Below are 27,949 nucleotides of genomic sequence, written 5' to 3' on the forward strand. Positions count from 1 at the left end.
AGTGGCCCATGCGCAGATGGAGCTCTCATCCAAGGGCTCCATCTGCGCACGCACTGACTCCCGCCATCATTTGAAACCGGGACGGCGGACACACTGAGACACCCGCCTCACAGCTACCGCAGTCCGCACAGCTGCGCGCCCCCACAGAGTGGCAGCCAGCAGGCCACTCGACCACCCGCACAGAGAAGCAGCTGGGCACCAGGACAGAGAAGCAGCTTGCACCGACAGGCAGCCGCCACGCAGCCACAGACACCCGGCCGCCCACACACACGCAGCCACAGGCACCCGGCCGACCGCACACAGAGCCACATAGACAGCCCAACCGGTAAGCTATATTCGGATTTTAAGAATTTTTGGGAGGAAAAGTGTGTCTTATGATCGGAAAAATACGGTATATAGTTTTTCATCATATTCTCAGTTATAAAACTTTTTTTTTTTTTTTTTGATGGGATGAACAATAAGGGCAATTCAGGTTTATTTCTACTTCTGTATCTTTTGCAGCATTGGGCTACATATAATGATATTACATGTATTTATGGACACAGTAGTGCAAAATGTGAAGTTTAAAACGTAAAATCTGTATTCAGTGAATACTATCCTATTGCTGAGATAGGAGTGGGCGGATGTTACTGGCGCCAAGTCAAAAGGAGGAGATGTCTAATTTAATTTCTATCTTCTAGTCACAACCTTTGGCTGCATCACCCTTATCTAACAGTTGATGATACAAGCATTAGGTCATTGCCGTCTGATTACATTACAACTATTTATTATGCATTATGTGATTTATGCTTGTAAGTTACTCTTGTGGGTATTTGATACTGTACACACATACATTATTTGGCATCTTAGTCTCCTCCTGCCGCGCCCTACTTTTTTACTACTTATATCTTGCTTAATTTTTATATATTCATAAAGATATACATTTTATGGATTTGTGGCTGTATATTTTTTGTAATAGGTTTTGTAGTCTCCTTATATATAGGCCTTCCCTTATACATGTCATACTATGGTGTTTATTTTATATAAACATCTCTCCCAGTATTGCTGTTTGTGGTCCAGGACCATTATTTGGTTCATATTTGGGTTTTATGCCAGTGGACTTACAAGAAGAAGTGCTTTCTCTGTCAAGCTCATGTGCTGCTGACACAGCATATGAGGGGTTAAACAGTTAGGGTTGGTGAGAACGTCAACCCTAACAATTAGAGCAGGACCTCAGCTGTGTATATCGGCTCCTATAGCTGATTATGCCAGTACAGAAGCTATACTGTGCGATCAGCATGATGTGGATATTACTCACGGAGCACAAAGTAGTGACAAGAGCCCATGAGATTATAATATATATATATTACATACAGTGCCTACAAGTAGTATTCACCCCCCTGCAGATTTAGCAGGTTTACAAGATGCAAATAAGTTAGAGCCTGCAAACTTCAAACAAGAGCAGGATTTATTAACAGATGAATAAATCTTACAAAGCAACAAGTTATTTTGCTCAGTTAAATTTTAATAAATTTTCAACATAAAAGTGTGGGTCAATTATTATTCAACCCCTAGGTTTAATATTTTGTGGAATAACCCTTGTTTGCAATTACAGCTAATAATCGTCTTTTATAAGACCTGATCAGGCCGGCACAGGTCTCTGGAGTTATCTTGGCCCACTCCTCCATGCAGATCTTCTCCAAGTTATCTAGGTTCTTTGGGTGTCTCATGTGGACTTTAATCTTGAGCTCATTCCACAAGTTTTCAATTGGGTTAAGGTCAGGCGACTGACTAGGTCACTGCAACACCTTGATTTTTTCCCTCTTGAACCAGGCCTTGGTTTTCTTGGCTGTGTGCTTTGGGTCGTTGTCTTGTTGGAAGATGAAATGACAACCCATCTTAAGATCCTTGATGGAGGAGCGGAGGTTCTTGGCCAAAATCTCCAGGTAGGCCGTGCTATCCATCTTCCCATGGATGCGGACCAGATGGCCAGGCCCCTTGGCTGAGAAACAGCCCCACAGCATGATGCTTCCACCACCATGCTTGACTGTAGGGATGGTATTCTTGGGGTCGTATGCACTGCCATCCAGTCTCCAAACGTCACGTGTGTGGTTGGCACCAAAGATCTCGATCTTGGTCTCATCAGACCAGAGAACCTTGAACCAGTCTGTCTCAGAGTCCTCCAAGTGATCATGAGCAAACTGTAGACGAGCCTTGACATGACGCTTTGAAAAGGTACCTTACGGGCTCGTCTGGAACGGAGACCATTGCGGTGGAGTACGTTACTTATGGTATTGACTGAAACCAATGTCCCCACTGCCATGAGATCTTCCCGGAGCTCCTTCCTTGTTGTCCTTGGGTTAGCCTTGACTCTTCGGACAAGCCTGGCCTCGGCACGGGTGGAAACTTTCAAAGGCTGTCCAGGCCGTGGAAGGCTAACAGTAGTTCCATAAGCCTTCCACTTCCGGATGATGCTCCCAACAGTGGAGACAGGTAGGCCCAACTCCTTGAAAAGGGTTTTGTACCCCTTGCCAGCCTTGTGACCCTCCACGGTCTTGTCTCTGATGGCCTTGGAATGCTCCTTTGTCTTTCCCATGTTGACCAAGTATGAGTGCTGTTCACAAGTTTGGGGAGGGTCTTAATTAGTCAGAAAAGGCTGGAAAAAGAGATAATTAATCCAAACATGTGAAGCTCATTGTTCTTTGTGCCTGAAATACTTCTTAATACTTTAGGGGAACCAAACAGAATTCTGGTGGTTTGAGGGGTTGAATAATAAATGACCCTGTGAATAAACTTTTCACAATTTAAAAAAAAAAAACAAAAAAAAAACAACATTCTTTTTTGCTGCAGTGCATTTCACACTTCCAGGCTGATCTACAGTCCAAATGTCACAATGCCAAGTTAATTCCGAATGTGTAAACCTGCTAAATCTGCAGGGGGTTGAATACTACTTTTAGGCACTGTATATATATGCCAAGTAGCTTTAAGAAGTTATTGTAACACATTACATACTGTCTTCTCGTCCAGTTCAGCTTTCAAAGATATTAGTTGCTCTTGGTGTTGTTCCTGAGGAGATACTTTCTGCAACATTTGTTCCAGTTGACATCGGAGGGTTCCATTCTCCCTGAAATATTAGGCAGGCTTACAAGTATGTACATTTGGGGAATTTGTTAATTGGAAAGGGAATTATGAAACCAAAGCATAGAAAGTGAACTAGTGCATGAATCTATGGATAAAATACCTCAGTACGACATAATTTCAAACGAAGTAACTAAACAGCAGATAGATCAATTATTGCTAGCAATTGTGGCACCAGTGGGGCCGTCCAGTGAAAACAAATGATCAACTATCAATAGGATAGTCGATAACTTATTGATCAGTGGGGGGTCTCAAAGCAGAGCGGCAGTGCACATGACAGACTAGTGCATCATTCATTCTCAGTGACGCTTCTGGAAAAAGATGAACACATCACTTGATAGCTCCAGAAGGAACAAATGGAGTGAAAATTGAGTGTACACACTGCCTCTGCATGCTAAGGAGGATAAAAGCCCTCTGTTCTGCCAATTCATTAGGGCTCCAGCAGTCAGACCCCCACTGATCAAATAAGCTAATCTATTATAGGTGATATCTTGTTCTCACCAGTGAGCCCATTTCATTATGATAAATATAATAATGTGCAGATATTCATAGTACTTGCAGCAGGAACCATGAAAATTGGAACTGCAAAATACAGTCATGGCCTAAAAAGTGTTGGCACTCTTGAAATTGTTCCAGAAAGAAGGGAATTTTGTTACTTACCGTAAATTCCTTTTCTTCTAGCTCCTATTGGGAGACCCAGACGATTGGGTGTATAGCTACTGCCTCCGGAGGCCACACAAAGCATTACACTAAAAAGTGTAAGGCCCCTCCCCTTCTGGCTATACACCCCCAGTGGGATCACTGGCTCACCAGTTTTAGTGCAAAAGCAAGAAGGAGGAAAGCCAATAACTTGGTTAAACAAATTCACTCCGAGTAACATCGGAGAACTGAAAAACCGTTCAACATGAACAACATGTGTACCCGAAAAAAACCCAAAAATCCCGAAGGACAACAGGGCGGGTGCTGGGTCTCCCAATAGGAGCTAGAAGAAAAGGAATTTACGGTAAGTAACAAAATTCCCTTCTTCTTCGGCGCTCCATTGGGAGACCCAGACGATTGGGACGTCCAAAAGCTGTCCCTGGGTGGGTAAAGAAATACCTCATGTTAGAGCTGCGAAGACAGCCCTCCCCTACGGGGAGGCAACTGCCGCCTGCAGGACTCTTCTACCTAGGCTGGCGTCCGCCGAAGCATAGGTATGCACCTGATAATGTTTGGTGAAAGTGTGCAGACTCGACCAGGAAGCTGCCTGGCACACCTGTTGAGCCGTAGCCTGGTGTCGCAATGCCCAGGACGCACCCACGGCTCTGGTAGAATGGGCCTTCAGCCCTGATGGAACCGGAAGCCCAGCAGAACGGTAGGCTTCAAGAATTGGTTCTTTGATCCATCGAGCCAGGGTGGCCTTAGAAGCCTGCGACCCTTTGCGCTTACCAGCGACAAGGACAAAGAGTGCGTCCGAACGGCGCAGGGGCGCCGTGCGGGAAATGTAGATTCTGAGTGCTCTCACCAGATCTAACAAATGTAAATCCTTCTCATACCGATGAACTGCATGAGGACAAAACGAAGGCAAAGAGATATCCTGATTAAGATGAAAAGAGGATACCACCTTCGGGAGAAACTCCTGAATGGGGCGCAGCACTACCTTGTCCTGGTGGAAGACCAGGAAGGGAGCCTTGGAAGACAGCGCTGCTAGCTCAGACACTCTCCGAAGAGATGTGATCGCTACCAGAAAAGCCACTTTCTGTGATAGTCTAGAAAGTGAAACCTCCCTCAGAGGCTCGAAGGGCGGCTTCTGGAGGGCAACTAGTACCCTGTTCAGATCCCATGGATCTAACGGCCGCTTGTACGGGGGTACAATATGACAAACCCCCTGCAGGAACGTGCGCACCTTAGGAAGTCGTGCTAGACGCTTCTGAAAAAAGACGGATAGCGCCGAGACTTGCCCTTTAAGGGAGCCGAGCGACAAACCTTTTTCTAACCCAGATTGCAGGAAAGAAAGAAAGGTAGGCAATGCAAATGGCCAGGGAGACACTCCCTGAGCAGAGCACCAGGATAAGAATATCCTCCACGTTCTGTGGTAGATCTTAGCGGACGTGGGCTTCCTAGCCTGTGTCATGGTGGCAACGACCCCTTGGGATAATCCTGAAGACCCTAGGATCCAGGACTCAATGGCCACACAGTCAGGTTCAGGGCCGCAGAATTCCGATGGAAAAAAACGGCCCTTGGGACAGTAAGTCTGGTCGGTCTGGTAGTGCCCACGGTTGGCCGACCGTGAGATGCCACAGATCCGGATACCACGCCCTCCTTGGCCAGTCTGGGGCGACGAGTATGACGCGGCTGCAGTCGGATCTGATCTTGCGTAGCACTCTGGGCAAGAGTGCCAGAGGTGGAAACACATAAGGGAGCCGGAACTGCGACCAATCTTGCACTAAGGCGTCTGCCGCCGGAGCTCTGTGATCGCGGGAACGTGCTATGAAGGTTGGGACCTTGTTGTTGTGCCTGGACGCCATTAGGTCGACGTCCGGCCTTCCCCAGCGGCTACAGATTTCCTGAAACACGTCCGGGTGAAGGGACCATTCCCCTGCGTCCATGCCCTGGCGGCTGAGGAAGTCTGCTTCCCAGTTTTCTACGCCGGGGATGTGAACTGCGGATACGGTGGAGGCCGTGGCTTCCACCCACATCATAATCCGCCGGACTTTCTGGAAGGCTTGCCGACTGCGTGTCCCCCCTTGGTGATTGATGTATGCCACCGCTGTGGAGTTGTCCGATTGAATTCGGATCTGCTTCCCTTCCAGCCACTGTTGGAAGGCTAGTAGGGCAAGATACACTGCTCTGATTTCCAGAACATTGATCTGAAGGGTGGACTCCTGCTGAGTCCACGTACCCTGAGCCCTGTGGTGGAGAAACACTGCTCCCCACCCTGACAGACTCGCGTCTGTCGTGACTACCGCCCAAGACGGTGGTAGCCCAGAGTCCGATCTCTCAGCTCGGACTGCAGGAATGGCTGCCGGCGTCCTTCTCCAGCTCGTGTGGGTAGGGGCGGGCCGTGGGCGTGCCCCCAAGTCAGAGCGGGAAACCGGCGTCCCACAGTGTCCAGTGAGAGGGCTGGAGCATGTAAATAAGGCTCCAGCCCTCGGCGCTGCTGATTGTACAGCGTCTCTCCCCTACCCTGATTGACAGGGTGGGGGCGGGAACGAAGCGGAGCTAGGCCGCAAAAGCCGGGGACTGGATTTATAAGCGCCGCCGCCGTAAAAGCGCGGTCGGCGCTAAGTCCCCGGCGCACTACAAGTCCCAGCCGCGCCGCCGCTCCCGGAGCGTCCGGCGCGGTAGTTCCCCATACATAAAGTCACTCAGCTAGGCTGCAGTGACTGTAACCCTTTACTGTCCCCGGCGCACTAGCACACCCAGCAAGTCTGGAGTGTGCTGTGCCTGTGTGTACGGGGACACAGAATACCTGAATGGTGCAGGGCCATGTCCCTGAACGGTACCCAGCTCCGTATCCAGCAGGTTCAATGGGTCTGTGGATGGAGCCCGGCCTCAGGGCTTTGGGGCCGGTAAGATCCCACTTCCTCAGAGCCCCTCAGGGGGATTGGGAAGGAAAACAGCATGTGGGCTCCAGCCGCCGTACCAGCAATAGGTACCTCAACCTTACAAACCACCAGCGGGGTGAGAAGGGAGCATGCTGGGGGCCCTATATGGGCCCTCTTTTCTTCCATCCGATATAGTCAGCAGCTACTGCTGACTAAACAGTGGAGCTATGCGTGGATGTCTGACCTCCTTCGCACAAAGCAGAAAACTGGTGAGCCAGTGATCCCACTGGGGGTGTATAGCCAGAAGGGGAGGGGCCTTACACTTTTTAGTGTAATGCTTTGTGTGGCCTCCGGAGGCAGTAGCTATACACCCAATCGTCTGGGTCTCCCAATGGAGCGCCGAAGAAATGAAATATTTCCCAGAAAATTATTGGAATTACATATTTTGTTATACACGTTTATTTCCTTTGTGTGTATTGTAACAACACAACAAAAACACAGGAAAAAAGGCAAATTGGACAATTTCACACAACTCCAAAAATGGGCCGACAAAATTGTTCACACCATCAACTTAATACTTGGTTGCACACCCTTTGGGGGAAAAAAAACTGCAATCAATCACTTCCTAAAATACTTCACTTTCTGGAACAATTTTAAGGGTGCCAACACTTTCAGCCATGACTATATGCACCTGACAGCTTTAGAATAAAATGTTTAGCAAAAAACATTATTGTGCATTTCCCCCCCAGTTATAGTCTGAAAAAAGCGACATTTGCAGCTTTCTTGGTTGATGGAAACAATCAACAACGCTGACGATGGATAGTAAATCTGTTTTTATTCATGTAGCATACATAAAGAAAATTAATTACCTTTCGGCATATTGAAGATGTATATTCTAGTTAAGGAAAACACTAAGACAGACATTTAACAATAATATAATGCAAATCAACAACGCAAGTAAAAATATCTTATATCTACACAAATAAAGCCTCATAAGTAGAGAATGCTGTCACACCTGTGGTGTTTTTATATTGGATACGGTCACTGGATATTTGTTTTCTCAGGAACATGGCTTTACTGAGAACTGTTCAGGGGACATTTCTTTTATAATAGAAAATTGGGAAATAAATGTGCTACTTTTGGGGTTTCTGCGCGGACATAACTTTTCTATTTAGCCTTCTGATGTAAACAAATTATAGTGGACATGTTGGCCATGTTCTCTGTGAGATTCATTATAATGTATGGCAGCAATGATAGACCTCTACTCCGCGCAGACGGGGCGCAGACACACCACATTTTCATATGCAGGATATTAAGACTGGTTTCGGGAATGCCTCTACATGACCAATCATTGGGTGCTGTATAATTCTTCTTATATTAGATAATTATGCTCTAGATTTTTATGCACTTCGCGCTCTTGAGGCCGGATTTAATTATATACAGCAACTTAATCTCTGATGGCTTATCTTGCTGTATGAAACATCAGAACTCATGTAAAGTAATAACCTGGTGGTACATTACACCAATGAAAGGGCTATCTACTAGTTGGACAAGCCCTTCTAGGGGTACAGGTCATGAACCATTAGTGAGCCTTAAAAGGAGTTGCCACTACTTGGACAGTCCCGTCTCAATCTCCATGTCTGCCCCGTTAAAATAACACTTACGCTCAACTCCAGTGCCGTTCCTGTGGTGTCGGCACTCGTTCTCCCAAGTGCCAAGTTGTTATGTCAAGCAAGCCCTGTGCCCAATCAGTGCTGAACATCACAGAAAGTTAGAGCTGTGACTAGCCGCTAACTTTTTACTGACGTTTGATATGTCCGAAATCAGAGAGAGTGAAGCCATAACTGATTGGGTGTAGGGCTCATGTGACACAATACGGTCACGTGAGCTCCAGGAGAGTGAATACTGACACTGTTAGAACAGAGCCAGCAATGGAGAGGAGTATAAAAGTGTTTTTAGTTTAATGGAGGCAAACATGGAGATTGAGAAGCTGTTGCCCAAGTTGTGCCATTCCGTTTAACGCTCACTAATGGTTCAAGACCTGTAACCTCAAATGATTTCATATAGTGGAAACAAATATTATGTGTCATCTTTGACAACAAATGTGAATTATATTTTGTCATTTGCATAATGATATAGAACATCTGAATAAAACTTACATCGGACCAGAAAGATTACACACTGAACTGTGAAGTAGCCACAGAGTGAACGTTCACCTATCGTGCATACACCAACTTATGCTCCGGCTCTTTTTCTTGGTTACCATTAGCATAACTGAATGGCAATAGTGATTCTCATTTCAGCGCTAAGTAAGAGCTCTTGCAGACATCTGTGAAACGTTGTACAAGCACAGACTGGAATACATGGACTGTCTGAGGGTCTCCTGATCTGATCTCGACCATCTCATATATGCCTATGAGGCTGGAGAGACCCACAGACAGTATATCCTTGAACAGAGTTTTACGAACATCTGCTGGAGCCCTTACACTAGTGAACTTTTTTTTTTTTTACACTACTTATATTGGACACCTTTGAAATACACATAGTACAATCATGTCATCAACTCCAGATACATATAGATATTAGGGAAAAAAAAGGATATCATCACACTTCTGCTGGTATTCGGCCAGTAGTTGGCTGGAAAACAAAAAGATATTACAATGTGAAGGCAAACATACAACAATGTCATCCCACGCGACCTAACTTCCCTCAGACACCAGTAACCATGAGCCTGCCAGCTACTGTGTTTAGATCGGGATTATTTATTTTCTGATTAAAATGGTCATTAATACATCTGAAAGACACAGCTGTAGTAACCCCCGTTTATGCTGTAAAACTCCCTCCAATTTCAGTTTTTTCCTCTCTTTCTTCTAAGAGTCATCATCTTTTTTTTTGTGTACAGAGATATATGTAAGGGCTTGGTTTTTGAGGGAAGAGTTGTACTTTTCAATGATAGCATTCATTTTACCACACACTGTACTGGAAAAAGGGAAACAAAATTCAACTATGCTGAAATTACCAAAAAAAAAAAAAATTCTAAGGCTGGTTTCACACTACTTTTTTTAACATGCGTCCTGAACGTTTTTTTTAACACAAACACGGAACCAGTGCAAATGCGTTATTTTAATGCATTTGCAATGGACTTGCATGAATATGCGTTGACATGCGTTTGCTTGCAGTTAGTCAAGATCCAGCGAGTTGTAGTTTTTTTTAACATTTTTCAAAAACGCTACTTCTAGCATTTTAGAGCTGCGTAAAAATACTGCAAGTCGCTGGATCCTGACTATACTGCATGCAAACGCATGTGAACGGTGGCATGCTGATAAACAGGATCCTGTTCGGACAGAAACCAGTCTGGTGTGATCACAGTCTCTCTCCACCTCTCCCCTAACTCACCCTTCCCTCTCCCCCTTCCCTCTCTTTTGCCCCCAGCTGCGTCTGAATTTCCAGTCTGTCACGTTCAGTTCCACTGACTCCCGATCACATGACTCCAATGCCCGCCCATAAACTTCAAGTGGCAGGGTCCTGTAAAATAACACTTGCGTATGCATGCATTTCTCTTTGCAAAAATAGGATCTGCTTTTGCAGCAAAAAAAAAAAAAAAAAGTTCATGAGGCATGTTAAAAAAAAAACGTAGTGTGAAAGTAGCCTAACATTGTTTTTTGTGAATTTGTTTTACAGTGTACATTGTGTGGTAAAAATGACCATGCGGTATGATTATCCTCAAAACAATTACATTGATATAAAACTTGTCCAGTTTTTAGATTTTAGAGGATTAAAAAAAAAAAAAAAAGAAAGAAACAGGAATGTGGAAAAAGAAGGGAATTTTGTTTACTTACCGTAAATTCCTTTTCTTCTAGCTCCAATTGGGAGACCCAGACAATTGGGTGTATAGCTCATGCCTCCGGAGGCCACACAAAGTACTACACTAAAAGTGTAAAGCCCCTCCCCTTCTGCCTATACACCCCCCGTGCATCTTGGGTTCCTCAGTTTTAGTGCAAAAGCAAGAAGGAGGAAAGCAAATAAATTGGTTTAAAGTAACTTCAATCCGAAGAACCTCGGAGAACTGAAACCATTTAACATGAACAACATGTGTACACGAAAAAACAACAGGGCGGGTGCTGGGTCTCCCAATTGGAGCTAGAAGAAAAGGAATTTACGGTAAGTAAACAAAATTCCCTTCTTCTTTGTCGCTCCATTGGGAGACCCAGACAATTGGGACGTCCAAAAGCAGTCCCTGGGTGGGTAAAATAATACCTCATAATAGAGCCGTAAAACGGCCCGTTCCTACAGGTGGGCAACCGCCGCCTGAAGGACTCGTCTACCTAGGCTGGCATCCGCCGAAGCATAGGCATGCACCTGATAGTGTTTGGTGAAAGTGTGCAGGCTCGACCAGGTAGCCGCCTGGCGCACCTGCTGAGCCGTCGCCTGGTGCCGTAAAGCCCAGGACGCACCGACGGCTCTGGTAGAATGGGCCTTTAGCCCTGAGGGAACCGGAAGCCCAGAAGAACGGTAGGCTTCAAGAATTGGTTCCTTGATCCGCCGAGCCAGGGTGGATTTGGAAGCCTGTAACCCCTTACGCTGACCAGCGACAAGGACAAAGAGTGCATCCGAGCGGCGCAGAGGCGCCGTACGGGAAATGTAGATTCTGAGTGCTCTCACCAGATCTAACAAATGCAAATCCCTTTCACATTGATGAACTGGATGAGGACAAAAAGAAGGCAAGGAGATATCCTGATTGAGATGAAAGGTGGATACCACCTTAGGAAGGAATTCCGGAACCGGGCGCAGCACCACCTTGTCCTGGTGAAACACCAGGAAAGGGGCTTTGCATGACAGCGCTGCTAGCTCAGACACTCTCCGAGGTGAGGTGACTGCTACTAGGAAGACCACTTTGTGCGAAAGGTGAGAAAGAGAAATATCTTTCAAAGGTTCAAAGGGTGCCTTCTGAAGGGCCAGCAGAACCCTGTTCAGATCCCAGGGTTCTAACGGCCGCCTGTAAGGAGGAACAATGTGACAAACCCCTTGCAGGAACGTGCGTACCTGAGAAAGCCTGGCAAGACGCTTCTGAAAGAACACAGAGAGCGCTGAGACTTGTCCCTTAAGGGAGCCGAGCGACAAACCTTTTTCCAATCCTGATTGAAGAAAGGAAAGAAACGTGGGCAATGCAAATGGCCAGGGAGAAAATCCCTGATCAGAGCACCAAGAAAGGAATATCTTCCACGTCCTGTGGTAGATCTTGGCAGACGTTGGTTTCCTGGCCTGTCTCATAGTGGCAATGACCTCTTGAGACAACCCTGAAGACGCTAGGATCCAGGACTCAATGGCCACACAGTCAGGTTGAGGGCCGCAGAATTCAGATGGAAAAACGGCCCTTGAGACAGCAAGTCTGGACGGTCTGGCAGTGCCCACGGTTGGCCCACCGTGAGATGCCACAGATCCGGGTACCACGACCTCCTCGGCCAGTCTGGAGCGACGAGAATGGCGTGGCGGCAGTCTGACCTGATCTTGCGTATCACTCTGGGCAACAGTGCCAGAGGTGGGAACACATAAGGGAGTTGAAACTGCGACCAATCTTGAACTAAGGCGTCTGCCGCCAGAGCTCTGTGATCGTGAGATCGTGCCATGAATGCCGTGACCTTGTTGTTGTGCCGGGACGCCATTAGGTCGACGTCCGGCATCCCCCAGCGGCAACAGATCTCCTGAAACACGTCCGGGTGAAGAGACCATTCCCCTGCGTCCATGCCCTGGCGACTGAGGAAGTCTGCTTCCCAGTTTTCTACGCCCGGGATGTGAACTGCGGATATGGTGGAGGCCGTGTCTTCCACCCACCTCAGAATCCGCCGGACTTCCTGGAAGGCTTGTCGACTGCGTGTTCCGCCTTGGTGGTTGATGTATGCCACCGCTGTGGAGTTGTCCGACTGAATTCGGATCTGCTTGCCTTCCAGCCACTGCCGGAAGGCCTGTAGGGCAAGATACACTGCCCTGATTTCCAGAACATTGATCTGAAGGGTGGACTCTTGCTGAGTCCACGTACCTTGAGCCCTGTGGTGGAGAAAAACTGCTCCCCACCCTGACAGACTCGCATCTGTCGTGACCACCGCCCAGGATGGGGGTAGAAAGGATTTCCCTTTCGACAATGAGTTGGGCAGCAGCCACCACCGAAGAGAATCCTTGGCCGCCTGAGAAAGGGAGACGTTCCTGTCGAGGGACGTCGACCTCCCGTCCCATTGGCGGAGAATGTCCCATTGTAGTGGACGCAGATGAAACTGCGCGAAAGGGACTGCCTCCATTGCTGCTACCATCTTCCCTAGGAAGTGCATGAGGCGCCTCAAGGGGTGCAACTGGCCTTGAAGGAGAGATTGCACCCCTATCTGTAGTGAACGTTGTTTGTCCAGCGGAAGCTTCACTATCGCTGATAGAGTATGAAACTCCATGCCAAGATATGTCAGCGATTGAGCCGGGGTCAGATTTGACTTTGAAAAGTTGATGATCCACCCGAAACTCTGGAGAGTCTCCAGCGCAACGTTCAGGCTGTGTTGGCATGCCTCTTGAGAGGGAGCCTTGACCAGCAGATCGTCTAAGTAAGGGATCACAGAGTGTCCCTGAGAGTGCAGGACTGCTACTACTGCTGCCATGACCTTGGTGAAGACCCTTGGGGCTGTCGCCAGACCGAAAGGCAGAGCTACGAACTGAAGGTGTTCGTCTCCTATAACGAAGCGTAGAAAACGCTGATGCTCTGGAGCAATCGGCACGTGGAGATAAGCATCCTTGATGTCTATTAATGCTAGGAAATCTCCTTGAGACATTGCGGCGATGACGGAGCGGAGGGATTCCATCTGGAACCGCCTGGTTTTCACGTGCTTGTTGAGCAGTTTTAGGTCCAGAACGGGACGGAAAGACCCGTCCTTTTTTGGCACCACAAACAAATTGGAGTAAAAACCGTGACCTTGCTGCTGAAGAGGAACAGGGATCACCACTCCTAGTGCACACCGCCTGCAGAAGAGCATCGGCTCGGTCGGGAGGCGGAGACGTTCTGAAGAATCGAGTCGGAGGACGAGAACTGAACTCTATCCTGTACCCGTGAGACAGAATGTCTCTCACCCAACGGTCTTGGACCTGTGGCAGCCAAATGTCGCCAAAGCGGGAGAGCCTGCCACCGACCGAGGATGCGGAGAGAGGGGGCCGAAAGTCATGAGGAAGCCGCCTTGGTAGCGGTTCCTCCGGCTGTCTTTTTTGGGCGTGACTGAGCCCGCCAAGAATCTGAGCTCCTCTGATCCTTTTGAGACCTTTTGGACGAGGAGAATTGGGACCTGCCCGAGCCTCGAAAGGACCGAAACCTCGACTGTCCCCTCCTCTGTTGGGGTGTTTTTGGTTTGGCCTGGGGTAAGGATGTTTCCTTTCCCTTGGATTGTTTGATGATTTCATCCAATCTCTCACCAAACAAACGGTCGCCAGAAAATGGCAATCCAGTTAAGCACTTTTTGGAAGCCGAATCTGCCTTCCATTCCCGCAGCCACAAGGCCCTGCGTATTGGGGTTTGTTTGGTCTGGGCTGAGGTAAGGATGAATCCTTACCCTTGGATTGTTTAATGAGTTCATCCAAATCGCTCACCAAACAGTCGGTCACCAGAAAATGGCAAACTGGTTAATCACTTTTTGGAAGCAGAATCTGCCTTCCATTCCCTTAACCACAAGGCTCTGCGTAAAACCACGGAGTTGGCGGACGCCACTGCCGTACGGCTCGTAGAGTCCAGGACAGCATTAATAGCGTAAGACGCAAATGCCGACATTTGAGAGGTTAAGGATGCCACTTGCGGAACAGATGTACGTGTGACAGTGTCAATCTGCGCCAGACCAGCTGAAATAGCTTGGAGTGCCCACACGGCTGCGAATGCTGGAGCAAACGACGCGCCGATAGCTTCATAGATGGATTTCAACCAGAGCTCCATCTGTCTGTCAGTGGAATCTTTAAGTGAAGCCCCATCTTCCACTGCAACTACGGATCTAGCCGCAAGCCTGGAGATTGGAGGATCCACCTTGGGACACTGGGTCCAGCCCTTGACCACGTCAGGAGGGAAGGGATAACGTGTATCCTTAAGGCGTTTGGAGAAACGCTTATCTGGATAAGCGTGGTGTTTCTGGACTGCCTCCCTGAAGTCAGAGTGGTCCAGAAAAATACTCAATTTACGCTTGGGATACCTGAAATGGAATTTCTCCTGCTGTGAAGCTGACTCCTCCACTGGAGAAGCTGAGGGAGAAATATCCAACATTCGATTGATGGACGCTATAAGATCATTCACTATGGCGTCACCCTCAGGTGTATCCAGATTGAGAGCGGTCTCAGGATCAGAATCCTGATCAGTTACCTCCGCTTCATCATACAGAGAGTCCTCCTGCTGGGACCCTGACCAGTGTGATGAGGTCGAGGGCCGTTCCCAGCGAGCTCGCTTAGGCCGTCTGGGACTGTCGTCCGTGTCAGAGCCTTCACCCTGGGATGCATGGGACATCCCCGGAGCCCGGAGTTGATCCAACTGAGGGGGACCAGGGGGCAATGATTCAACAGTGCCCATGGTCTGAGGTACCGGTCTGGACTGCAAAGTTTCTAGAATTTTAGTCATAGTCACAGACAATCTATCAGCAAAAACTGCAAACTCCGTCCCCGTCACCTGGACAGTGTTCACAGGTGTTTCTCCCTGGGTCACCTCTAGCAGAGACCCCGGCTGAGCAAGTGCCACAGGGGCCGAACATTGCACACAATGGGGATCAGTGGAACCTGCCGGTAGAACAGCCTCACAAGCAGTACAAGCAGCATAGAAACCCTTGCTTTTTGCGGACGACATGCTGTCCTCTGAGCAATCTAGGAGGGTATATAGCCCAGAATAGCGACCGTACAGTGCAATGTATAGAATACAAGCATAAAAGTACAAATGAACACTTCGGCGCTAGTGGGGTCAGCACTTCAGGTGCTGCTTACCGCCCGCTGAAAAGCGGGTGTGTGGTCGCCAGAATCCCGTGTCCGGGTCCCCCAGAGCTTGTCTCCCCTCTCCAGCTCCGACTGCACACAGGAATGGCTGCCGGCGTCCTGTGAAGAGGGGCGTACCGTGGGCGTGCCTCAGACAAAGTGCGGGAAACTGGCGTCCCACTGTGTTCAGTGAGTGGGCTGGAGTATGCAAGCAGACTCCAGCCCTCGGCGCTGACGTCCGGCACAGCGTCCCGCCCCTCCCCTGACTGGCAGGCCTGGGGGCGGGAAAGCCACGAGACTAGGCCGTAAAAGCCGGGGACTCGAGTAATAAGCGCGGCCGTCCAGAGGCACGGCCAGCGCGGAAGTCCCCGGCGCACTACAAATCCCAGCCGCGCCGCAGTGTAAAACTGACAGCAGCGGCCGGCGCGGCAGTCCCCAATACATTAACTAACTCAGCAAAGCTGTAGTGAGTAGTGGCACAAGCGCGCAGCGCTGTTGTCCCCAGCGCACTAACACACCCAGCAATGCTGCGGTGTGTCTGCGCGCGGTCTGTACGGGGACACAGAGTACCTTGACGTAGCAGGGCCATGTCCCTGACGATACTCAGCTCCATATCCAGCAGATACCCCAGTGGCAGTGGATGGAGCACGGTCTCCTGTGCCTGGAGACCGGTAGGATCCCACTTCACCCAGAGCCCTAAGGGGGATGGGGAAGGAAAGCAGCATGTGGGCTCCAGCCTCCGTACCCGCAATGGATACCTCAACCTTAACAAACACCGCCAAGAGTGGGGTGAGAAGGGAGCATGCTGGGGGCCCTAGTATGGGCCCTCTTTTCTTCCATCCGACATAGTCAGCAGCTACTGCTGACTAAACAGTGGAGCTATGCGTGGATGTCTGACCTCCTTCGCACAAAGCTTGAAAACTGAGGAACCCGTGATGCACGGGGGGTGTATAGGCAGAAGGGGAGGGGCTTTACACTTTTAGTGTAGTACTTTGTGTGGCCTCCGGAGGCATGAGCTATACACCCAATTGTCTGGGTCTCCCAATGGAGCGACAAAGAAAAAATGTTTTTGATCATGTAGATATTTTCCGAGACCCCATAACATTGTCATTTTTTTAAACGGTTGATGAAGCTGTGGGAGGGTTTATTTTTTGCAGAGCGAAATTACATTTTTATGACATTTTAGTCGCGTCTATCAGCGTTTTTTGCGGTAACAGAAAAAAAACCCTCAATTTTTGTAGTTTTGAGTTGTTGTGTTTACTGATTAGGTTAATTACTTTTATATTTTGATGGATCAGACTTTTTATGCGGGGATACCAAATATGTGTATTTTTATTTTATCATCTCTTAATGGTGGAAAAAGGGGGCGATTTGAACTTAGTGTCTTGAATCTACGATCGTCTGACCACTTGTACTATATACAGCAATACTGCAGGCAGGATTTCAAAGCTCCTCGGTAATGACATTCAAGCAGGGCGAAACGCGTGTTGGGGTGGAGGGACACTGTGCCTTACAGTGCATGTTTAAATAAAGTTAGTTTCGTTTTACACTCATTACTTTCAATGGTGAAAAAAAAGCAACAAAAACGCAGCAGTTTTCCATTTCAAGCAGTGAAAAAAGCAGGTGTGTGTATGTATGTATTTGATTTCTGGAATCTCATAGGTTATGCTGGTACTGTAAAGCAGCTTTTTATTAGCATGGATTTGCATAAAACCAATGAAAATAAACATGCAAAAATGCACTGTGTGAACATAGCCTAAGGTCGCAATCACCATAGCATTTTTATGTTTCACGTTCTCCTCTGTTTCAGAAGCAAAATATGGAATGTAACCTACCAGTTCAATATCCCACGGAGTTCAGTGCCTAATAGAAATCAGTTTTTGCTTTTTTTTTTAAAGGATATGAGTTTATCTTGCAGCACTTTTGCGCTAATGAAAATAAATTCTTTCCTGCATTTATTTGCATGTAAGTTTATTTTTGTCTTTTTTTTTTTCGTAAAGAAAAAAATGAGCCAGACTAAAATGCAAGTGAGACAAGCCTGACCTACATTTATTTCCAGACTATCAGGTAAAATGAGCTTAATGAGTTTAGTGCATTTTAGGGAAATGGTTACAAATAACTCCAGCTAGCTCCTTTACTAGGCTAGAGCAAAGAAAATCAGCAAATCTCAGAAAATATAGCCAATATGTTCACTGCTTGTAGAGTGATTTGCTGGCACACTAAGCCAGTAATAGAATTAGACGAGTGTATGTAAAGATATACATATTTGCTAAATGCAGTTAATATACTTACTCAGAGTCTATGATTTTTTGCTTCAGTCCAATCAAAGCTGCAACATATTCATTTAAACTCTGGAAGTAGAAAAGGTAAAAACAGATGAAAATAACAGATGTACAATCATTGTGATCATTATGAATCACAGCCCGCCACTTCCATCTCCAGTAAGGGGAATTTATGTTATGATATTTCCACTGAATTTAGCCAAAACTACAAATTAAAACTACTAATCGCTAATGTTCATAGATACTACAAAGTAGTACCGTGCAGCCTGGTAAGACTGAGTGAATTTCCATGCCGTGCAGTATGTTTTGCTGAATAGAGTCCTTTGTAAGATTCACTGTAAGGTGGTGGTGAAAGATCCCCTTTTGCATGGCATGTCAGGCATAAGATCATAACAGTGCCATGCTTGTCCGTATCTTGTGTATGGTATTGCAGCTGGGTAACATTTACTTCAATGCAGATAAGCTGCAATACCACAAGTATATACATGTATTTTTAACTCATGAGATACTAGTGGAAACTCAAAATAATGGAACCTGCTTTGGAAACTATTGATAATTTATACAGCATCAACCCGCAATGTTAAAGGCTCTTACATTAAATAGTAGTAAATAGTAATGGGCGGACCTCTACGTTAAAGTCCGGATCCACGTGGTTTCAAAGGTACCCGGGTGTCGGACCTGGGCCCAAGATTCCGGGAACCGGGGAAATTTAAAAAAAAAAATAAAAAAGGAAAAAAAGAAAATAAGAATGAAGCGAGCACTTCATACTCACCGAGGCTCCGATGCGGCTGTAACTGCTTCTGCGGTCTCTCCTTCACTTCCTTGGCCACACATTATTGCTCATCCATATGCAGTGTTTTCCCAGGCCGTCCTGGCGTCTGTGATTGGTTGCAGTCAGACGTGCCCCCAGCCTGTGTGACAACTTCTGACTGCAACCAATCACAGATGCTATCAGCAGGTCAGTATCGTGGTATAAAAATAAATAAAATATTTGGCATAGAGCCCCCCCCTATTATGATACCCAGCACAGATAAGGATACTGCCCTGGTGCGGTGGCAATCGGGGTAGTATAAAAGGTTAATGGCAGCCCACGTCTGCTACTGAGCTCTAAATCAGTAATGTGAGGCGTCTTTGAGACCCCCCCCCATTACTAATCTGTAAGTGAAAAGAAATAAAAACAAAGTGAAAAAAATCCTTAATTTGAACAAAAAAAACAAAACAAAGCACCCTTTTCACCACTTTATTAACCCCAAAACACCCGTGCAGGTCTTTTATTCCAAATAAAGATTTTTTTTCAGTGTTTGTGTTTAATTCCACTTCCCTATTAGTGTGCGGGGGTGGGGGGGTATCAGACGCCTCCCATTAATAATCTAGGCCTTAGTAAAGCGCCGGGCTTTTTGCATATAATGGATGCGACAATCCCAGGCAGTTGCAAGCTGCTAGTTTTAGGCTGGGTTTCCCCAGCCTGAGACTACCAGCCCCCAGCTGTCAGGCTTTATCTTGGCTGGGTATCAAAATTGGGGGGACTCTGCAAGTCGTTTTTTAAAATTATTTAAATAAAAAAGGCACATGCAGTTCCTTCCATTTTGATAAACAGCCAAGTCAGACGCACGGCTGGGGGCTGCAGCCTGTAGCCGTGAACTTTATCTGTGCTGGGTATCATAATATGGGTGGACCCTACGCAAAATTTTTGTTTATGACAAATTTTTTATTTAATTTTTATACCACGATGAATGCACACAGCATCTGTGATTCTACCAAAGGTGAATGCTTGACCTAGAAGCGGTGTACAGACATGTCGGAACCTTGGTAAGCATAGCACGCTTGCTCCTATTCTCCTATCCCTTCTACCACCATCTTCAATCGCTGGATTGTGGTCCCCATAGATTTATATGGGGACCGGAATCCAGCCCGGAACCGGATTTTAGAAACTGAGATTAGCCGGTCCCAGTAATCTGCAAGTCCGCTCTTCACTAGTAGTAAACTTTGAAAAAACATACAATTTTGGAAAATACGCCATTTCAGTGTCCTGCTTGTACCACCAGAAACACATACCTGATAAATTGTTAATCAGGATCGCTCTAAGGCTATGTGCGCACTAGACCGTTTTTCCCGCGGATTTACCCGCGGATTTGCCCCGGAAATTTCTTGAGAAATGTCTGCAATCTTTGTGCAGACATTTCCCATGAAATTCAATGAGAAAAAAAAATAGCTGTGCGCACTGTGCGGATTTTTCTCAAGAAAATTTCTTGAGAAAATTTTCTCGAGAAACTTTCTTGAGAAAATGTGCATGTCCATTAATTTCCGCAGGTACCGGGGGTATTCCGCAGGTAGCAATGATGTGCAGTATACCCCCGGAATAGCCGCGATTTACCTGCGGTAATGCCCATCGCTGCCTGCGGTTTTGCAGGAAGCGATGTCATTATGCCAGGAAGAGGAGCAGAGGAAACACACGTCACACTCCCTGGACGCCGCACAGAAGCACTTCCGTGCGACCTCCAGGTGCCCGTGCAGTCTGTGTCCTGCTCCGGCCTCGCGGCTGCCTGCACTGCAGGGTGTCAGTGTCTGCCCGCAGTGTCAGCAGCCTGTCACGCGGCAGCGCAGGCAGACACGGACATCCTGCAGTGCTGGGAGCCGCGGGGATGACGATCGCTGCTGTCAGGAGGTGAGATCATTACCTGCTGTGACGATCTCCTGCCTCCTGACGTCAGCGCGGTCACTGCTGTCTATGCCCGTCTCGCGAGCGGCCCGAGACTGTCACTAGCGGTGACGTCACGGGCTCTCGCGATAAGTCAGTGACAGCGCTGACGTCAGCAGTACAGGAGATGATCACAGAAGGTAATGATCTCATCTATGCTCCTGATGGCAGCGCTCGTCATCCCCTGCAGTGACCTGAGCTGACCTATTGATGTTAGCTCAGGTCACTGCATTGCTCTCCCAGCCAATGGGGAACATTCTGTTCTTCATTGACTGGGACAGTGACTATGGTATGGATCGCCGTGCCCCCCCCCCCCCCTTATTGGATTACGCCGGACGTGGAATTGATTGTGCTCTTTTCAATAAATTGGTTAAAGAGGGAATGTTTTGGGGAGTGTTTTTTCAAATAAAACTTTTTTTGTTGTCTATTTTTTAATTATTACTGACTGGGTTGGTGATGTCGGGTATCTGATAGACGCCTGACCTCACCAACCCCAGGGCTTGATGCCAGGTGACATTACACATCTGGCATCAACCCCATATATTACCCCGTTTGCCAACGCACCAGGGCGCGGGATGAGCTGGGGCAAAGCGCCAGGATTGGCACGTCTAATGGATGCGCCACTTCTGGGGCGGCTGCGGCCTGCTATTTTTAGGCTGGGGAGTGTCCAATAACAGTGGACCTCCCTAGTCTGAGAATATCAGACCCCAGCTGTCCGCTTTACCTTGGCTGGTGATCCAATATGGGGGGGACCCCACGTTTTTTGTTTTAAATTATTTATATAATTTAAAATAACAGCGTGGGGTGCCCACTGTTTTGGATTATCAGCCAAGGTGAAGCTGCCAGCGGTGGTCTGCAGGCTGCAGCCGTCTGCTTTACCCTAGCTGGCTACAAAAAATGGGGGGACCTCACGTCATTTTTTTTTAATTATTTATTTATTTTATGGCTAAATACAAGGCTAAGCACCCTTTAGGCTACTTTCACACATCCGGCTTGAGCTCTGCGGCTCAATCCGGCTGTGCAAGCTATGCAACGGATGCGGTGAAAACACCGCATCCTTTGCATAGGTTTTTCCTTTGCGGCCAGTCCGGTTTTTGCCGCTTGTGGCATGCTACTGAGCATGCGCAGTGGCAAAAACCGCATGCGGCGGCCGGATGCGGTTATTGCCGCATTGCGCCGCATCCGGCTGCCATAGGCATGTATTGAAAAATGTGCCGCATCGGCCGAATGCGGCGCGATGCGGTTTTTTTTGCCGCACGAAAAAACGTGCCAGGCAACGTTCCATCCGGCCGCCGCATCGGCTACATCTGCCGCATGCGGCAAAAAACGGACGGAACGCAAGGCCATGCGGCACAATGCGGCACTAATTAAAGTCTATGCAGGAAAATCGCAACCGGCAGCAAAAAAAAACGGTTGCGATTTTCATGCAAAGTGCCGGATTGTGCCGCATTCCAGAAAGCGGAGGTGTGAAAGCAGCCTAAGTGCCACATGAAAGTCACTAAAGGGTGCCAGCTTAGAAAATGCAGGGAGGTGGAACATTATATAGGTTTTTCTCATCTATCTATCTATCTATCCCTCTATCTATCTATCTATCTATCCCTCTATCTATCTATCTATCTATCTATCCCTCTATCTATCTATCTATCCCTCTATCTATCTATCTATCTATCCCTCTATCTATCTATCTATCTATCCCTCTATCTATCTATCTATCTATCTATCCCTCTATCTATCTATCTATCTATCCCTCTATCTATCCCTCTATCTATCTATCTATCTATCTATCCCTCTATCTATCCCTCTATCTATCTATCTATCCCTCTATCTATCCCTCTATCTATCTATCTATCCCTCTATCTATCTATCTATCTATCTATCTATCCATCTATCCATCTATCCCTCTATCTATCTATCTATCTATCCCTCTATCTATCTATTCATCTATCTATCTATCCCTCTATCTATCTATCTATTCATCTATCTATCCCTCTATCTATCTATCTATCTATCCATCTATCCCTCTATCTATCTATCTATCTATCCCTCTATCTATCTATCTATTCATCTATCTATCCCTCTATCTATCTATCTATTCATCTATCCATCTATCCCTCTATCTATCTATCTATCTATCCCTCTATCTATCTATCCCTCTATCTATCTATCTATCTATCTATCTATCCCTCTATCTATCTATCTCTCTATCTATCCCTCTATCTATCCCTCTATCTATCTATCTATCCCTCTATCTATCTATCTATCTATCCCTCTATCTATCCATCTATCCCTCTATCTATCCATCTATCCCTCTATCTATCCATCTATCCCTCTATCTATCCATCTATCCCTCTATCTATCTATCTATCTATCTATCCCTCTATCTATCTATCCCTCTATCTATCTATCTATCTATCCATCTATCCCTCTATCTATCCATCTATCCCTCTATCTATCTATCTATCTATCCCTCTATCTATCTATCCCTCTATCTATCCCTCTATCTATCTATCTATCCCTCTATCTATCTATCCATCTATCCCTCTATCTATCTATCTATCCCTCTATCTATCTATTCATCTATCTATCTATCCCTCTATCTATCTATCTATTCATCTATCTATCTATCCCTCTATCTATCTATCCCTCTATCTATCTATCTATCTATCTATCCCTCTATCTATCTATCTCTCTATCTATCCCTCTATCTATCTATCCCTCTATCTATCTATCCCTCTATCTATCTATCTATCCCTCTATCTATCTATCTATCTATCTATCCCTCTATCTATCCATCTATCCCTCTATCTATCCATCTATCCCTCTATCTATCCATCTATCCCTCTATCTATCCATCTATCCCTCTATCTATCCATCTATCCCTCTATCCCTCTATCTATCTATCCCTCTATCTATCTATCCCTCTATCTATCTATCTATCTATCTATCCCTCTATCTATCTATCTCTCTATCTATCCCTCTATCTATCTATCCCTCTATCTATCTATCTATCCCTCTATCTATCTATCTATCTATCCCTCTATCTATCCATCTATCCCTCTATCTATCCATCTATCCCTCTATCTATCCATCTATCCCTCTATCTATCCATCTATCCCTCTATCTATCTATCTATCTATCTATCTATCCCTCTATCTATCTATCCCTCTATCTATCTATCTATCTATCCATCTATCCCTCTATCTATCCATCTATCCCTCTATCTATCTATCTATCTATCTATCCCTCTATCTATCTATCCCTCTATCTATCCCTCTATCTATCTATCTATCCCTCTATCTATCTATCCCTCTATCTATCTATCCCTCTATCTATCTATCTATCCCTCTATCTATCTATCTATCCATCTATCCCTCTATCTATCTATCTATCCCTCTATCTATCTATTCATCTATCTATCTATCCCTCTATCTATCTATCTATTCATCTATCTATCTATCCCTCTATCTATCTATCCCTCTATCTATCTATCTATCTATCTATCCCTCTATCTATCTATCTCTCTATCTATCCCTCTATCTATCTATCCCTCTATCTATCTATCTATCCCTCTATCTATCTATCTATCTATCTATCTATCCCTCTATCTATCCATCTATCCCTCTATCTATCCATCTATCCCTCTATCTATCCATCTATCCCTCTATCTATCCATCTATCCCTCTATCTATCCATCTATCCCTCTATCTATCTATCTATCTATCTATCCCTCTATCTATCTATCCCTCTATCTATCTATCTATCTATCCATCTATCCCTCTATCTATCCATCTATCCCTCTATCTATCCATCTATCTATCTATCCCTCTATCTATCTATCCCTCTATCTATCCCTCTATCTATCTATCTATCCCTCTATCTATCTATCCCTCTATCTATCTATCTATCCCTCTATCTATCTATCTATCCATCTATCCCTCTATCTATCTATCTATCCCTCTATCTATCTATTCATCTATCTATCTATCCCTCTATCTATCTATCTATTCATCTATCTATCCCTCTATCTATCCCTCTATCTATCTATCTATCTATCTATCCATCCATCTATCCCTCTATCTATCTATCTATCCCTCTATCTATCTATCTATTCATCTATCTATCCCTCTATCTATCTATCTATTCATCTATCCATCTATCCCTCTATCTATCTATCTATCCCTCTATCTATCTATCCCTCTATCTATCCCTCTATCTATCTATCTATCCCTCTATCTATCTATCTATCCCTCTATCTATCTATCCCTCTATCTATCTATCTATCTATCCCTCTATCTATCTATCTATCTATCCCTCTATCTATCTATCTATCTATCCCTCTATCTATCTATCTATCCCTCTATCTATCCATCTATCCCTCTATCTATCTATCTATCTATCTATCTATCTATCCCTCTATCTATCTATTCATCTATCTATCTATCCCTCTATCTATCTATCTATTCATCTATCTATCCCTCTATCTATCTATCTATCTATCTATCTATCCATCTATCCCTCTATCTATCTATCTATCTATCTATCTATCCCTCTATCTATCTATCTATTCATCTATCTATCCCTCTATCTATCTATCTATTCATCTATCCATCTTTCCCTCTATCCATTATCTGTCTATCGATTATCTTTATTATTTATTGCAGGGACAAACCTGCGGTAAATCCGCGGTAAATCCGCGGCAAATTCGCGGCAAATCCGCGGCAAAAACGCATGCGGATTTGGTGCGGATTTTTTCCGCAGGTCCGGAAATCTTTCACTGGCAGAAGTTTCTCAAGAAATTTTCTTGAGAAACTTCACATTTCTAGTGCGCACATAGCCTAATACAAGAATGCTATAAGTAATAAGACACTATTTGAGTACAGTGCAGGGTTAAGAAGGTCGACTATGTGGCTTTTGTTGGATTAGTTTTTGGACTTGCCTTTGTCAATTCTAAACCAGTAGGCATTCCTTGATGTATGCACGCACAATCTGAACATTGGGCAGGTATTAGTGATCCTCTGGTGAAAACGTCACTATACATGTCAAATGCATATTTACCCTACCCAGTATCGTTCTATTCAATGTTGCTGTGCAATTTGTCCCATTAACAGTCCCCGCTTCATGTACTATTACGTATGCTCCCTGCTCAAGCCATTTCTTTACCCACAGACCATTTGCACCGAGTTCCAGCTGTGCCTACAATATATAGACCCTTCATCTCAAGAAGATGTGAACAGTAAGTCTCGAAATGTTACACTTTGCTTTATTCAAGTAATTGTGATTTTTTTTTTTTTACTTGTTTTAGATTTATTTTTTTTTACAGATTTTTGTTGGGCTGTGTCAGACCTAGAAACTATGTTCTTCCTCAGTGGGATTTCACAAATAAATAAATAAATAAATAAATAAATAAATAAAATGGTCAAAAAGGATTGTTTCCTATGAGAGGTCAATTAAAAAAAAAAAAAAAAAGTTTTTTCTTTAAATTACTTTTTTAGTGTTAGCAAGGCTGATCTTTCTATTGGGAATGCTGGGTTAGTATCAGCCAAGAATATAATCTTTTCACCCCTAATCTGACTCCAATAACAACTTTCTTTACCATTACTTTACAGAAAACAATATTGAGGAGCACTGGATACGTGTATGATACCTGTTGCAGAGATGTACAGTTTTGGCAGGACCCTGCTGCCTCTGAAGCAATGCCAGCTGTTTTTGAGTGGGTCTCTCCGGGCATCATGATGAGGATAACAGACCACCCCGATCCGTGGAGAATAGAAGGACTATATCTGAAAAACACACCCAACAATTAGAACTGTAAGTCATCTTCTATAACTGGGGTTCACATGTTGCGACTGAAAATTGCTGTGGCGCATTTGCCAGGAGCAATGATTATGAGTTGTCAATGTGCAATATTAGGGGTATCAGCTACAAACCCATATGGTTATTAATCACACCGCTTTCAGTGGCACTCAATATAAAAAAGTCACCAAATTGAATGTTTATTTCACCTCTCTGTTGCAGAGATATTATCAAAGTATTTGGCACTTAATGAGTTAACTACTGAAAAGTCCAAGTGAGTGTTCTTAGGCTATGTGCGCACTAGGCGTTTTTGCCGCGTTTTTAGCGGCGTTTTTTACCGCGTTTTTGTGCTGAAAACGCAGTGACATTGCTTCCCCAGCAATGTCAATGGGTTTTCAGAAGTGCTGTCCTCACACAGCGTTTTTTTTTAGCTGCGTTTTTGTGGTGACCACAAAAACGCAGCATGTCAATTATTTCTGCGTTTTCCACTGCGTTTTTCACTCATTGAATTCAATGAGATGTTAAAAACGCAATGAATAACGCATATAGCCGCGTTTCTATGACTAAAAACGCAGCTATAAACGCAAGGGGTGGGTACTACAGTGACGTGTACAGGAAGAGGATTCCTTCTGTTGGTAAACACAGAAGCAGGAATCCTCCCGGTACCGTCACCGCTGCTTCCACCTCCCGTCCTGTGCATGTCAGCTCCGTGCGGCGCCATGTCTGGGCGGGAGGTGGAGGCAGCGGCGAAAAACAAAGTGAACAGTAGAAAAAAAAAAATGTCATATACTCACCTGTCCGCAGGGTCCCGGTGCCATGCCCGCTCCCAGCTCCTCCCGGTCCCGCCGCTCTGGCTGTGTGCAGTCTCCCCGGGGCAGGACCTTGCTTGCAGGACCTGGCGCTGATCACCTGATGCAGTCACCTGACGCATCAGCTGATCGCGGTGTCGCCGGCTTTTTCGCGCCCGGCCGGCTATCAGCTGATCCTGCCGTCAGGGGACTTCATCAGCTGATTACCGGCAGCTCCGGCAGCGATCGTATAGGATCAGACTCCTGTCCAATCGATCGCTCCAGGAGCTGCCGGTAATCACCACAGCACATAAGTGAGTATTATTTTTTTTTTTTTTTTCTACTGATGCATCAGCTGATTGTATAATCGGCTTTTCTACAATCAGCTGATGTGTGATGTGATTCAGGCACTTGATCCTGACACATCATCTGATCGCCTTCCAGCAAACCGATCAGATGATATTGGATCCTGATTGGACGGCGCGGGACCCTGACCCAGGATTACTGCGGAGGGGGGTTTATTTCAATAAAGATGGAGTCACTAATTGTGTTGTGTTTTATTTCTAATAAAAATATTTTTCTCTGTGTTGTGTTTTTTTTTTATCATTACTAGAAATTCATGGTGGCCATGTCTAATATTGGCGTGACACCATGAATTTCGGGCTTAGGGCCAGCTATACAGCTAGCCCTAACCCCATTATTACCTAGCTAGCCACCCGGCTTCAGGGCAGCTGGAAGAGTTGGATACAGCGCCAGAAGATGGCGCTTCTATGAAAGCGC

The 27,949-nt window shown here is 45.8% G+C and overlaps 1 protein-coding gene across 1 annotated transcript in view; it reads right to left on the minus strand.

Annotated features, from left to right (window-relative positions):
* The window catches only part of ICE1 (interactor of little elongation complex ELL subunit 1), a 131,656-nt gene that overhangs the window by 81,246 nt on the left and 22,461 nt on the right, over positions 1 to 27,949 (minus strand). Inside the window, exons 2-6 of the mRNA XM_075314920.1 lie at positions 26,233 to 26,368; positions 17,901 to 17,959; positions 9,245 to 9,281; positions 7,514 to 7,530; positions 2,992 to 3,103 (exon numbers count right to left, since the gene is read on the minus strand). Coding sequence (XP_075171035.1) covers positions 2,992 to 3,103; positions 7,514 to 7,530; positions 9,245 to 9,281; positions 17,901 to 17,959; positions 26,233 to 26,319 — 312 coding nt within the window. The 5' untranslated portion in view covers positions 26,320 to 26,368. The remainder of the gene's footprint in view (positions 1 to 2,991; positions 3,104 to 7,513; positions 7,531 to 9,244; positions 9,282 to 17,900; positions 17,960 to 26,232; positions 26,369 to 27,949) is intronic.

The sequence above is a fragment of the Anomaloglossus baeobatrachus genome, chromosome 6 (genome assembly GCF_048569485.1).
Source record: "Anomaloglossus baeobatrachus isolate aAnoBae1 chromosome 6, aAnoBae1.hap1, whole genome shotgun sequence".
NCBI lineage: Eukaryota > Metazoa > Chordata > Amphibia > Anura > Aromobatidae > Anomaloglossus > Anomaloglossus baeobatrachus.